The 13,453-nt window shown below is 43.9% G+C and overlaps 1 protein-coding gene across 3 annotated transcripts in view; it reads right to left on the reverse strand.

Annotated features, from left to right (window-relative positions):
* Positions 1-499: 499 nt before the first annotated feature.
* The window catches only part of tasora (transcription activation suppressor a), a 28,672-nt gene continuing 15,718 nt past the window's right edge, over positions 500-13,453 (reverse strand). Inside the window, exons 19-28 of one of the 3 annotated variants that reach the window (XM_084928949.1) lie at positions 12,144-12,324; positions 11,283-11,771; positions 8,858-10,257; positions 8,383-8,505; positions 6,691-6,850; positions 6,386-6,494; positions 4,143-4,321; positions 3,582-3,740; positions 2,599-3,382; positions 500-2,298 (exon numbers count right to left, since the gene is read on the reverse strand). In XM_084928949.1, coding sequence (XP_084785075.1) covers positions 1,797-2,298; positions 2,599-3,382; positions 3,582-3,740; positions 4,143-4,321; positions 6,386-6,494; positions 6,691-6,850; positions 8,383-8,505; positions 8,858-10,257; positions 11,283-11,771; positions 12,144-12,324 — 4,086 coding nt within the window. In that variant the 3' untranslated portion in view covers positions 500-1,796. Of the gene's footprint in view, positions 2,299-2,598; positions 3,383-3,581; positions 3,741-4,142; positions 4,322-6,385; positions 6,495-6,690; positions 6,851-8,382; positions 8,506-8,857; positions 10,261-11,282; positions 11,772-12,143; positions 12,325-13,453 lie in introns of all 3 variants that reach the window. The other 2 variants (XM_084928950.1, XM_084928948.1) reach the window with 2 other exon arrangements.

The raw sequence follows: 13,453 nt of genomic DNA on the forward strand, positions 1-13,453 counted from the left end.
TTTTGGTCTGGTTTGGTTCCCTGGTTCTGAGACAGTTTCACATAATGAGGTAAGTGTATGTACAGTAATCCCTGTGAGCCAGAAGCTCAGGCTGGAGAGTACTGTGAAGTTTCAGGCAGTAACAGTGAGGGGATATCTCTAATAATATGGGTCATCTCCAACACACAGCCCTTCTTCTAGTTGAATCCAAACTGACTGACACTGCGCCAGAAGAGTTGTCTGTGAGTCTGGGTTAACGTATTTAAACAGTGTGTAAACACATGAAGCATTCAGGACTTTGGCAGCTTGATGTCTTCATGATAAATAATATCAACATCACTGTGGCTTCATCCACCTGTTACACTATGTTTGGAATTACTGACACCAGTGACTGGGAGCAGCTACTGCGTGATTTTTGCAGGCAGAAAGAGCGCCATAGCAGCACCGTGCAAGAGGAAAGGGGAAAAGATATCAGTCAGAAACTTTGGAAAACCTCAACATTAATGCCGACTGTTAGAACTGCATTCAGAGCACAAAGTTTTATATAACGTTTATTATTTTAATACAAAAAAAATCTGATATAAAAAAAGAAAACATAAAAAATGCTTTAAGTTAAAACCGGTCCACTCCAGAGTCTCTCCCTACATAAAATTTAACACAAACAGCTCAGAGTGTAACAACCAAAACACTCTGTACAAACTAAACTTTTTTACAGGATATAAACATCGTCCACAGGTATGAGGCAGTCTGTTTGTCAGCCTCCTGTACAGGTTACTCTGCAGTGCCATTTTCCACAAAGACATCTTCACAACAAAACAAAAACTTTACTTATTAAACGTTCCCAGAGTGTGAAACTGGTGCGTTCAGGGAATCTGGGAAAACGGGACTACCACTCAGAGTAATAAGAGTCACACTTAAGGTCCAGATGATACTGATTTAAATGAGACCCTTCATTCAGTCAGAAACTGTCCTGTATCCACATCAGTACTGAATTCTTCTGTGACTGAGGTACACCAACTGCTGTGCTTGTTTTTCTCTCTCAATCATGTCCAAAAACTGAGAAAGGGCTTCATCTTTCAGTGTTTTTCAAACAGACAGACATATATTTGGTGCTTTTTGAGGTTTTTGGAGGCTGCAGAACTTCAGTAAGAGACAGAAAGTAGTTGAGGACAACATTTTTTGATCTGATCTCAGACTGCCAGCCATCAGAGACAAATGTCTTCAGACATTTCAGTCACTCTTAGGTGCATAAAACAACTACAGGAGGGCTTGACAGTCAATATTTTTATGTGAGAAATAACATTTTTAACATTTTTGATGTTTTAAATGAAGAACATTAGAAGCTTGATTTAAAAGAAAACAACTTATTGCTGATTCACACATTCACATATCTCCTGGGGTTTAAGAACAGCCCTGCAGGAGTACAGGTTGAATAAGTTTGTGTTTTTAAGTTTGAATACTGTACAAAGACCTTCAGCACTGATATAAAATTAGTGTGCGGCATTTTCAAGACACGGTCTTGCACATAAAAAGAGGTGATGAGCCCTGACTGACAGAAACATGCAGATTCTTTGACCTCTTGGGATGATTCAGGATCAGAAGCAGACTATACAAACCATCTGAAGCTTGCATACTTTAAGACTCTACTCCACTTTTGAACCACAAACAACATGAATTTTTTTGTGGTGCAATAACCTGGCTAAAACTATCTTTTTTGTTTTGTTGTTGGAAACAGAGCGTGGACACCTGTCAGAGTTTGGCCTGTTCAGACTCCTGGCTGTTAGTTTTCTGGGGTCATAGTTTAATCTGCTGGTTGTCTACGTCCCATTAAAGCCTCCTCGCTGCCCCCCTCTGTACCTGAAGCCGCCCGGGCCTGCAGGGCTGTGGTACCCTCCCAGCAGTGAAGGACCCGTGAAGTCCATAGCTGCCTGCTGGAAACCCCAGACCAGGGGGACAGCACCTGCAGGGCCTAAACCTCCAGGCCACAGGGGTGGCTGCCCCAGGAGGCCCCTGATTCCTCCCAGGGCATTCAGGGGCCCCAGCATGGGGGCCCGGTGAAAAGGCTGTCCGTGGACTCGAGGTAGGTGGGGGTGAAGGAGACCAATGCCCCGCTGGCTGGGCGGTTGGTACTGCAGGTGTGTAGCACCCTGCTGCTGCTCGCTCACATGTTGCTGAGGGTGCTGGATTTGTAGTTGGGGCAGAGCAGGATGTGAGACACTCTCGTGGTTTGTGACCGAGGTGATGTTTCCAGGTACCTCACTGTTGCCCGGTGGTGCTACCTCTTCTGTTATTGGCTGTTCATAGCTGGCTTTTGTTTCACTACAGAAAGAGAAGCAGAAGAAGAGACTGAGCAGGAACAGGACTGTCAGAGGAAACTGAAATCAGCACAGCTTTTATGGATGCATGTCAGCATCACATGGAAACCTCTGGGCCACAAAATGAAGTGTACACAAAGTGCCAGAAAGTGCAGTTGCACTAAGGGCTACTTGCGGCTCTAAAGGTAAGTCGAATTATTCTGTTTGTATTTTATATGAATACTCAAACAATGTTAATATTGCAGTCATATTACAAACTGACCTGTAAAAAAAGAGCAGGACTCAAACCAGCGTGTTATGTTACCTTGTTCTGTCCTCGCCCTCTGCTGGACAGGTGGTGCAGGGTGGTGCACTACTTTCGTCTGCTTTGGAAAACGCAGGCTCTCCGTGTTGATCTGCTTCACCGTGTGTCTGGTTGCTCAGCGCTGTCACTACAGCTGCGTTCTGATTGCTCGGAAAGGCTGACGTGCCATTATTGCCAGTAGCCTGGTTTCCTGCCTGTGAGCCCACCACTCGCACTGGAGTGCTGCCTCTCTGATCTTCAGCCTCTCTCCCTGCACTTCCTCCTCTCCTCCATCCCTCTGTACCAGGCTCCACCTTGTCCTCTCTCCTGCTGCTCAGCTCTGGCTGCAGTACCAAGTGAATCGAGTCCAGTGTGGCTGCCACGGCTTTCCTGCCTGGAGTGAGCTGTACTGAGTCAGGAAGACCTCCCTGACCCAAAGGAGGGGAGGGACTGTGTAGGAAGCCTTTCACAGGGTTGATGCTCAACTCTGCCTGGGACTCCAACTGCTGCTGCTGCTGCTGAAGCTGTTGCAGCTGCGCCTGACGCTCTGCCCGCAGCTGTAAGATGGCCTGTCGAAGAACCTCACAGTCAGCGTCCGAGTGGCGAGGGACCCCGTCCTTACAGGAGGCGTCAGGGACGAGCTGGTCAGAGGGGTGAGGGACAGAGGTTGGGAAGCCGGAGCTGGGCTGTGGAAGCTGCTGTGGTTGGGTGATAGAGGAGAGCGAGTGGTTGTGCTCTGGAAAGATGGACAGGGAGCATTCAGGACCCGAGACACAGTCACTATGACTCAGCTGACCCCCGACACCTGAGGAGAGAGGAGTACTCCCATCAGAATGGATGACAGGGCTGCATTTAAATTTAAATGAATGCATGTTATCTCTAAAACATGACTTTAAAACATGACTCTGAAGAGAAGGAGACGGAAGGAGAGAAGGAGTGTCAGTATAGGAGTAAAGTAGGAGAAACAGAAAAGAAGGAGAGATGGTAGAGCAGACATTTCAAACCTTTGGCACCTTTGGGAGACAACATGTCATCTATGATTGGCTGCTTTGCCTTGATGTCATGACAACCAACTATTTGGGAGAAGTTGTGCAGAATTTCATCGATATTGGCAACAATGATGCCCCCGCTGGAGTAGGCCGTGAACTTCTCATTATGATGCTCTGAATAAAAAAAAAAAAAAAAAAAGAATGATGAGATTATTTTTTTCATGTTAATCACATGACATATTAGCTTAACAGTCGGCTGAGCCGCTGTACATGCAGTCATACTGTGCACAGAACATGAAGATTTGTCATTCATAACTAATTGAAGCTAAAATCATGAACAACATGAAAATTTGATTAACCACCCGACCAATCAAATGATCAAATGTTTATTGGTGGAATTTATCATCCTATAAATGCACTTCAGGCACACCGCTTCTATGGTTTTAAGTCAAGTGAAATAGGAAAGGCAAAAAGTAAAAGCTTATGCAGTTCAGTTGGGTTTAGTTTGCAATCAGGTAACCAGTCACCAGTATTAATCAGGTGCCCGGAGAGTCACGCCTGCTCACATATACGTACCTGTGAGGAAGATCGTGTGTCGGTACTGCGTGTATCGTCCCTGCAGTTCAATTAGACAGTCCAGGTCAGGCGACTGACGGTTCATCATGTCGCAGTGATGATAAGGGAGGAACTCCACGATCTGCCGCTTCTGATAAGCTGACAGCAAATCCAGCAGGCTGGCTGCTTCTCTCCTGAATCTGATGATCAAACATACACAAATCATCCATGTTCAGCCAGCAGGAGGATGTAGATGCTTCTTCAAACATCTTACTCTTTAATTGAAGGGAGGCAGAAGTGCAGTACAGAATTTAAAAAAATAAAATACCCTCCCCTCTCCCCCTTGCCGGCAGTCTTTATCCTTCAAGCTCAGGTGCACTACCAGAGGCCTGGGAGTTTGAGGGACCTGCGCAGCATCTTAGCTGTTCCTAGGACTGCACTCTTCTAGACAGAGACCTCGGATGTTATTGTTCTTGGTCAACAGACCCCAGCAGGTGAAACTGGATCATCACCTCTTTTCCCCTCGCACTCTCAGCACCGGCTCTCCCCAGGGCTGTGTACTAAGCCCACTACTCTACTCCCTCTACACATCTGACTGCAGTCCCGCCCATCCAGAGAATATCATTGTCAAATTTGCTGATGACACAACGGTGGTGGGGCTGAGGGGGAAATGAGGCGGCTTACAGAGATGAGGTCCTGAAACTGGGAGAATGGTGTGCATCAAACAACCTGGCACTTAACATCCCCAAGACCAAGGAACTCATTCTGGACTTCAGGCGGAACAGAGCTGCCCCCCTGCACATAAACGGAGAACGTGTAGAGCGAGTGGAGTCCTTCAAATTCCTTGACGTCCAAAACTCTGCAGACCTCTCCTGGTCAGCTAACACCACGCCCCTAATCAAGAAGACCCAGCGGCAGCTACACTTCCTAAGGGTGCTCAGGAAGAAGCAACTAAACACCATGCTGCTGGTGACCTTCTACAGATCCACCATCGACAGCCTGCTGACCTATGCAGTGACAGTGTGGCACACCAGCTGCACGGAGGAAGACAAGAAGGGACTGCAGAGGGTGGTAAACACAGCACAAAAAAATCATCGGCTGTCCCCTGCCCTCCTTGTCTGCCATCTAACACTCCCGTTGTCTCAGCAGGGCCAGAAACATCTTGAAGGACACTACCCACCCCGGCTACCATCTTTTCAACCTACTGCCCTCTGGCAGGCGCTTCAGATCCATACGGGCCAGAACAAACAGACTCAGGGATAGCTTCTTCCCCAAAGCTATCACCATACTCAACTCATCAATTCTCTGCCTGTCTGTCTCTGTACTGTACTGTACCAGTACTGTACTGTGTATTTATATTTATATATTTAAATTAAGTGTATAGTTAAATTATTGTATAGTTCTTATAATGTGTTAAAGCACATGTGCACTTTTATAAAGCTGTTTTAATCTCGTTATACTATGTATAATCACAATAAAGGCTCTCAATTCAATTCAAATTCAATTCAAATCCTGGGATCTGCTGGAGCCACTCGCATAGCTTGGGGGGGTCACTTCACTGAGTGCTCCGATTACCACAGGGACCACTGCTACCTTCACCCTCCACATCTTCTTGAGCTCTTCTCTGAGCCCTTGGTATTTCTTCAGCTTCTTGTGTTCCTGCTTCCTGATGTTGCTGTCATTCGGAATCGCTATGTTTATCACTTTGACCATCTTCATTCCTTGTCCAACACTACTATGTCCGGTTGGCTAGCTACCACCATTTTGTCTGTCTGTATCTGGAAGTATCTCTTTCAGGCTAGCTTATTATCCCAGCAGGGTACCCGATCACGGGCAGGGCGTAGGTGTTGATAGCCCAGATCTTGTTCTTACAATTCAAATGACTCTTTGTAGATGCACCTGCAATGTGCAATGCTTCCTTTTGATGGGACAATCCCCTCAGTTCTGACTACCATCCCTCTCTTTGTTACCATTCAACCACACCTCTGCAGTCAGAATGTATTCCAGCTTGGAATACTGAATAGTGTGACATTGTATCCACAAGGTCACCAATGACCTGTTTACAGTTAAGCTTAGTTTCACATGTATTCTTTTAATTCCTTAAAGTTTTTAAAGTAAAAGTTTATATATCCTGCTAGAATTATATAGCAGTTAATCTGTAAAGCCTAAACTAATTTAAAAGAAACTTGTTTTGAAATGTGACACCTATAGTTTCTAAAATGGCTAAAGGCTGTTCATTACACAGTGAGAAGCAGATCTACTACCTGGCTTGTTCTTTTAATTTTTTGTGCGTTTTGCAGTGAATCTTCCACCTCCAAACACTCTCTAGAGAACTGTGCTGTTCCAGGAACATCAGCAGTGCCGCCAGTCGTTCTGTAGAAAAGCATTTCATTAATTAACACTCCAGTTATATAAGTAATGCATTTGTTTTGATTGACAGAAAAGATAAAATCTGTTTTTATCTTTGTGAAAAACAAAATTTTCTCCATGTGTAGATGTGATTTTTTTTTCCACTACATTTACATACATACATACATTTACATGACTGCTTTCTGATTCTCTGACCTACCATGAGTGATGCAGTCAGGACTGAGGACCAGCTCGTCTGATACGATGCAGCCTCCGGCTACAAAGAGCTCATTGTAGCTGTTGTTCCTGATGTCATCCAGCGTATCGATTCCCACAAACACCACAGCGGAGTGTCGCTTCAGAGACACCAGCCCTGGGATCTGACAGCAACACAAACACATAAACAAAGCTGCTGTATGTGTGTTTTCAGTGTGGGCTTCTCATGACTCAATATCTACAGCAAAACATCAGCCAAGCATGAAAAACTCAATTCCTTACAGCAGTGGCACATAAAAAGTGCAGCCGCTGACAGCTAAGTACTGCAGGAACCTCTGCAGCATACTACACATACATATTAAAATCAAAAATATGTGGAAAACCTGTCATTGGTATTTGTACTAATGTTTGTCCTATAGTTAGCGCCTGCCACAGAGAAGGCAGAAATCACAACAGACATTGTTTGTTTGCAGTGTTACATTTAAAAGTGCACACAAGTGTTGTGTTAGAGCATTTAAGCTCTAAGTGCGCTGGTCTTTCCTGTCCAGGCCACCTTTTAAGTCAGCACTTGATTGATGCATAATGCCAGCGTGATCACACGAGCCTCTGCATTGGTTTTACTCCTTCTACTTTGCAGTATAAAAGTACATATACATATATATATATACACACATACATATATATATTCCAAAATTTATTCCAACAGGTTTGGACTCGGCACTTTTGCACCATAAATCTGGTATACATGTCGTTATTGTGTCATGTTGATGTCACGTTGTCAGTATTGTGCAAACAGCAAAGAAATAATCGGAGCCCTACTACCTTCTATGTGTACACATACCTGCTCAATAAAAACGGATTCTGGTTCTGTGTGATCAAAGGGGTGCTTGTACAGGTCTGTTAACTCCTGGTTAAATAAAGGTTAATAATGAAGAGCTACACAAATGGACAAATCTCACAGAAACATTTATACAGCTAGTGAGCAACAACATTACATTTGACCTCTGACCTCTTCAAGGTCAAATAACGTCAAACTTATTTTTAAAACTCTGGGATTATAGTTTGCATCCAAAGATCACATTTGAACTCTGACCTCAGGTTTACATTTCACATATGCCTTTCTTTTAAGCTGACCCCAGAATGCATTACATCTGTAGAGTGAAAGAGCTGCTGAGGTCATTTGAAATATACAGTAGTATAATATTATATAATAAGCTTAAGTTACTCATGTCCAATTATTTACAAATCAATACCATTTTTTTAATGTTTGTGTCGTGTCATGTTACCCTTACTGCACTACAAACTTCTTAAAGTACATTTAGAAAGAACAAAGATGACAAAATGAGTACATAAAATATAATCACATTCCCTTAAAGGTAAACTCACAGCCCAAACCACTTGCGCTTCAAACATGTTGACACTGCTGGAAATATTCTGCGTAGGAGGTAGAACACATGAGACTTCTTACTGCACAGGACTACTAGACCCTTTATTTGCACTGTACTAAGAAGCTGCAGGTTCACTCACATGCAGCAGTGCCCGGTGTCTTAAAAAAATGAGGCCTGGAGAGCTTGAGTGAAAACAGCTGCCGTCTACAGTACAGGCAGCTCCACTTGACCACAACCGGAGCAGTCATCATCAGACAAAACGTGTGGATTAAAGCAGAGTCCGTCAAGACTTTACAGCTGTTAACTACCTTGTGTACATGTCCAGCTATGTCCTTGTTCTTAATGATGACCAGGAGCCTGTTGTCAGGGTCTTCTTGGCTCAGAAAGGTGATCGGATTCTGCTCCACGTTACCCTGCTTCAGCAGGAGTTCCTACAACATAATATCACACACAAAACATAAACACAAATAAAATAACTCTTCACTTTAACCAGAGATTATACACATTTATACCAACAAAAAAATTCCTCAACTCTGCGTACGCAGCAGCAGCTTTGTGTTTAGCTCCTTTAGCATTAATAACTGGCACTACCTCTTTCATATTTGACATGTTAAACAGTCTCTATTTGCGATTTTCTTGAGATCATCTTGTCAAAGTAGTCAAGCTGTTTATTTATAAATAAGTAAAGGAAACCCAAATTTAAAAAACAGTTAAAAAAAATTAATTCTGGAGACTTTCCTTTGGCTCTTCGTGTAGTGTGAACTGAGCTGCCCATGAGGCTACCTTTATATCTGTGGTGACCTTGTCTCCTGGTTCAGTGCAGTGGATGTAGAACTGCAGGGAGTTTTTCTTGACTTCTTTGATGATCTCCACCAGGCTGTTGAACACATCTGGCTGCAACTGGCTGATCAGGGAGCTCAGGTCTGTGGCAGGGGGTGCGGTCCCCACACTGGGCTTGGGGACAGGTACAGAGCTCGGGCTGGATGCCGGTTTAGAGGGATTGGAAGCTTCTCCCAAAGGGTCAGAAGTACTGCCTAGCCCCGGCAGAGTCACAACAATGTTTTTAGCTGGAAGAACACCCCCACTGTCAGCAGCAGCAGCAGTACATAGCACAGTCCTCGTGGTGCTGTTTTCCTGTGTTTGGCTGACATCTTGAGTGATTGTCCTGCTGATTTCTACAGTTTCATTCTGCTGTGGTGTCCACTGGGAACGTGGTGATGTGCTAGGTGGAGGGCAGAGGACAGAAGTGTTTGCAGGCTCATAGATCAAACCAGATGAGGGGGTAGGAATTGATAAAGAAACATGAGAACTTGTGGGATTCCTGTAGGTTGTGCTGTCTGGCAGCCACGCTTCATTTCCTCTGGAGAGCGCTAGGCTTTGACTGACTGTGGTGCCAGAGTCAGCAGCTGTCCGCTCATCACAGGAAGCAGACCCCTCGTCATCTCTGCCTGCAGTATTAGCTGCTCGAACGCTGGCCACAAAAGCACTGACTGTATTTGCTAAAGTGGAGTCAGCGTTAGTCCCACTGAGTTCGGGCTTGCGCTCTCGCCAGCCATCATCAAACTCCGTTATCATGCTGTTAATGCCGTCCTTTAGTGAGTCCACGTAGTCCTGCACGGAAGGGCAGGGGTTGTAGAAGGACACATACTGTGAAAACTGAGACACGGAGGCGTAGGACATTGTGTGTTGAGGTGTAGGTGTTGCTGTGATTAAAGTCGAGTGAGGGTACTGAGGTAAGTTATAGTGGGTGCTCTCCTCCTGCAGGAGCAGCTGAATCTCAGAGGAGAAGTCACCAAGATGTCTGTCCACAATGCTGTTAATATCTGTGCAAGCAGAGGCTGAGGAGGCAGAACCACCTACCAGCTCCTTCACGTTTCCCTTTTTACAATCCATCTCTTGGATCACCTTCTCCAAATCTTGTTCATGATCATCAGTCGCTTTTATCTCTCGTTTCTGCACCTTTTCACCTGCCTGACTTTCTTTTTCCTTCACCAAAGCTTCTACCGCTTCTTCTTTCACTTTAACCATTCCTCTCTCTGTTGCTTCCTTCACTCGCTCAGTGGATGGTGACGAGATCCTTCTCTCTGGAGATGGAGGAATAGATGGACGGATGGCTGCAGAAACACATGGCTCTTCAGTCTTCTTTTCTTTAGCCTGAGGTTTCTCCCCTTTGTCACTGGATGCTGCTGCAGGAGAAGACAGTGTTAGATTGGAGACAAATTCTATTAACTGTACACGAAGGTCAGCCCATTTAAAAACAAGCATATATTACAAGAGGGAAGGATTACAGGAGTAGAACCAATGAGGATCGTGTGATTGCACTGGCACTATACATCAGTCGACTGCTGACGTAAAATATGATAAAGTTAAAAAAAAAAGTCTCACCTTACACTTACAAACTGTGATCTTCATACTATGAAATTTTTCTGAGTTACAAGTCGTTAAAATCAATACAGGAACACTAAATATCAATATTTGAATTAATAAATGAAAATAAATAAATACATGGAAATACTCAGGGAATAGGTCTCTACCAACAAGGCTCATCTCCTGCACACTTAGCCACATATGTAAAACGCAGTTAGCCATAAGTTCAGGGGCAGGGGAACATGGCAGCTTCCACAAACTGGCGCCCGCTCCTATGTATTTCTGATATATTAAATATAAGTTTAGAGTTAAGAATGCATCAGTTTGATGGAGGATGTAATTACACACTATTCGATATACAATATCCTTTTTTCTGTCTTAATACCTTTTGAGAGCAGGCTCATCAGTAGCCTATAATAGTCATATTTTAAATGAACGGTATGGATCGCAGAGGGTGAGAGGGACTTTGTCTTTAGTTTGCAGTAGGTATCTGAAGCCTTTAACACATCTGAAATGCTCAGGTTCCTGTTCAGATCTGGAATTTTAAATGTCAAAAGTGCTCAGAAACACGGGTAAAAATAAAATCGTACTTCATACTGCAAAAATATTAAATTTTTCATAGCTTCCTCAAATATATTAAAGCTGTTAAATAAATAAATAAATCAGTCACAATGATTTACACAACCGATAACCCAGAGTTTAAAGGTGCAACATAAAATGGAAAAATAAACTTGTATTAATTTTTAAATTTGCAGTTGGCGATCAAAAAACTGCAGGTGGCATTAAAGTCCAGAATTCACTGATACATTAAGCAAGATGCTCTCAGGTTGCGTGGTGTTACCTGCAAACTCCCTGGAGGCCATGGAGGTTAACAACTCCTCGTTAGCACTTTTGTGGTTCTTATTAAGTAGGCTGAGCTCATTAGGCTGGGAGGATGTGTGGGGCGGAGGGCTGGCCTCCAGGGAAGGAGAAGGTGGGGAACTGGGCTGAGGAGATGGGCACTGTGTGGGAGATTGGGGAGGGCTGGGCTCTGGAGATGGGCACTGAGACGGGGAAGGTGGGGGACTGGGATCTGGAGAAGGACATTGCGAGGGTGAAGGAGGAGGACTGGGGTCAGGTGAGGGGCACTGGGAGGGGGATGGAGGCAGGCTGGCCTCAGGGGATGGGCACAGGGAGGGGGAGGGAGGAGATCTGGGCTCAGGAGACAAGGTGGGGCTCTGCCTGGGAGGGTTGGTTGTTGTGGTGATGATTGTAGCCATGGTGAGGTGCAGGAAACGAGGATCGTGAGGGATGTTCCTGTCTCCCAGGGCGTACCTCTCTGAACTCAGACCTGCAGACGGAAAACACCAACATTTAGTTTTCAGTCTGATTAGTTCTCCAACTCTGTGATCTGCGATCTAAACTACAGGCTGCTGTATTCATCCTAACTGTACCTGGACACGGTTTTAGCACAAAAACCTTTATTCCTATGATGGATGTTAGTAAACAACGTGGCCCCTTATCTTTTTATTGTTCATACATTTTTTAGTTTTTTGAGTTTTATGCTGACTTTAATTTACTCTTCATATTAAAATCTACAGTATTTAAATGTGCGGTATGACTGCTGATTGTTTTTGTTTTTTTATTATTATTATTATTATTATTGTAAAATGCACACGGTCTGTTTTAGAGTACAGATGTCTGACTGAGCAGACAGACACACCTGTTATGGGGATGAGGACCCACGGGATCTCATATTCCTCATCGTCATCTTCATCAAACTCCATTTTTTTCCCCAGCTCTCTTCTTCCTCCTCGAGCTGCTGCTCCGTGGTGATTCATCTCCCCGCTGTGCGAGCTGGGACTGAATCCCTCCAAACTACTGACGCTACCTGCCGTCTGCTCCTACAAACACAGGAAAACACACTTTGTAATCTCACCTGCTCGATTTCAAATGGTTATGTTTTATGACACTTTCCGGAAGAAGCTTATCCAGAGTGGGAGCTTTATTTAGAAGCAATACAAATAGAAGCAGCTTTGTAGCAGGTAAATATACAAGTACTTATATATTTATAAGACAATAATACAACATTGGTTTGGGGAAAAATATTAAAAGATAATTATACTAATATTCATAAGAGGGATAGGTAATGCTAATTTCCAGCTGCTTACTTTCATTATTTAAGTGTAAACATTAAATAACTTTGATAAAGCCGTCTGTTAGGTTCGGTGAGTCAGACTTTTTCCACCTGGGTGCCTAAAACAACAGATCAGTGTTGGGAGCTGCTGATGAGAAGCCTTATAACAACAATTTTCCAACCAGTAATTCTTGATTTCTGCTGCAACATTTGGTGTAAACAACATGAAAGGATCACTGGTGTAACTGCATGGAGGATAGTTCTTGGCACACTTTGTGACTCTCAGGAGTGACTGAGCATTGTTTAAACGTTGGTAACCGCCTTCCTGAGTATTGCTGCTGACCATGTCCATCCCTGTATGACCTCAGACAACCAATCTGCTGATGGCTGGTTCCAGCAGGATAACACACCATGTCATAAAGCTCAAATCATCTAAAACGCCTTTCCTGAACATGACATCTCTATTCAAATGGCCTCCATAGTCACCAGATTCAATGGACCATTTTTGTAAAGTGTTGGAATAGGAAATTCACTTTGTGGATGTCAATGTGGACAAAATCGCTGAGGAATGTTTCCAGCTCCTTGTTGAATCGATTCCATGAAGAATTAAGCTGTTCTGAAGGACACCCGGTAGAAAGCAGGCAAGAAGATGACTAATACATTGAAATAATACATAACAACCTATGTGATTGCACTGGTGTCATCTTCCTTATCTCTTGTTGGTCTTAAGATGCTAAGAAAACTCTAAAAACCACTGAGATCATGTTATAAACGACCCTTAAAAGCTCTTGACAGGAAACCACAACAGTATCACAGCTGTGATATGCTTCAGGTTTTAATAGGCTTTTTGTTCTGCAGTCCAGTATTCGCTTTATTCACTATAAATTAAAAAACAA

This window comes from Perissodus microlepis, chromosome 5 (genome assembly GCF_051167445.1).
Source record: "Perissodus microlepis isolate ML-2025 ecotype Zambia chromosome 5, ASM5116744v1, whole genome shotgun sequence".
In the NCBI taxonomy this organism is placed as follows: Eukaryota; Metazoa; Chordata; class Actinopteri; order Cichliformes; family Cichlidae; genus Perissodus; species Perissodus microlepis.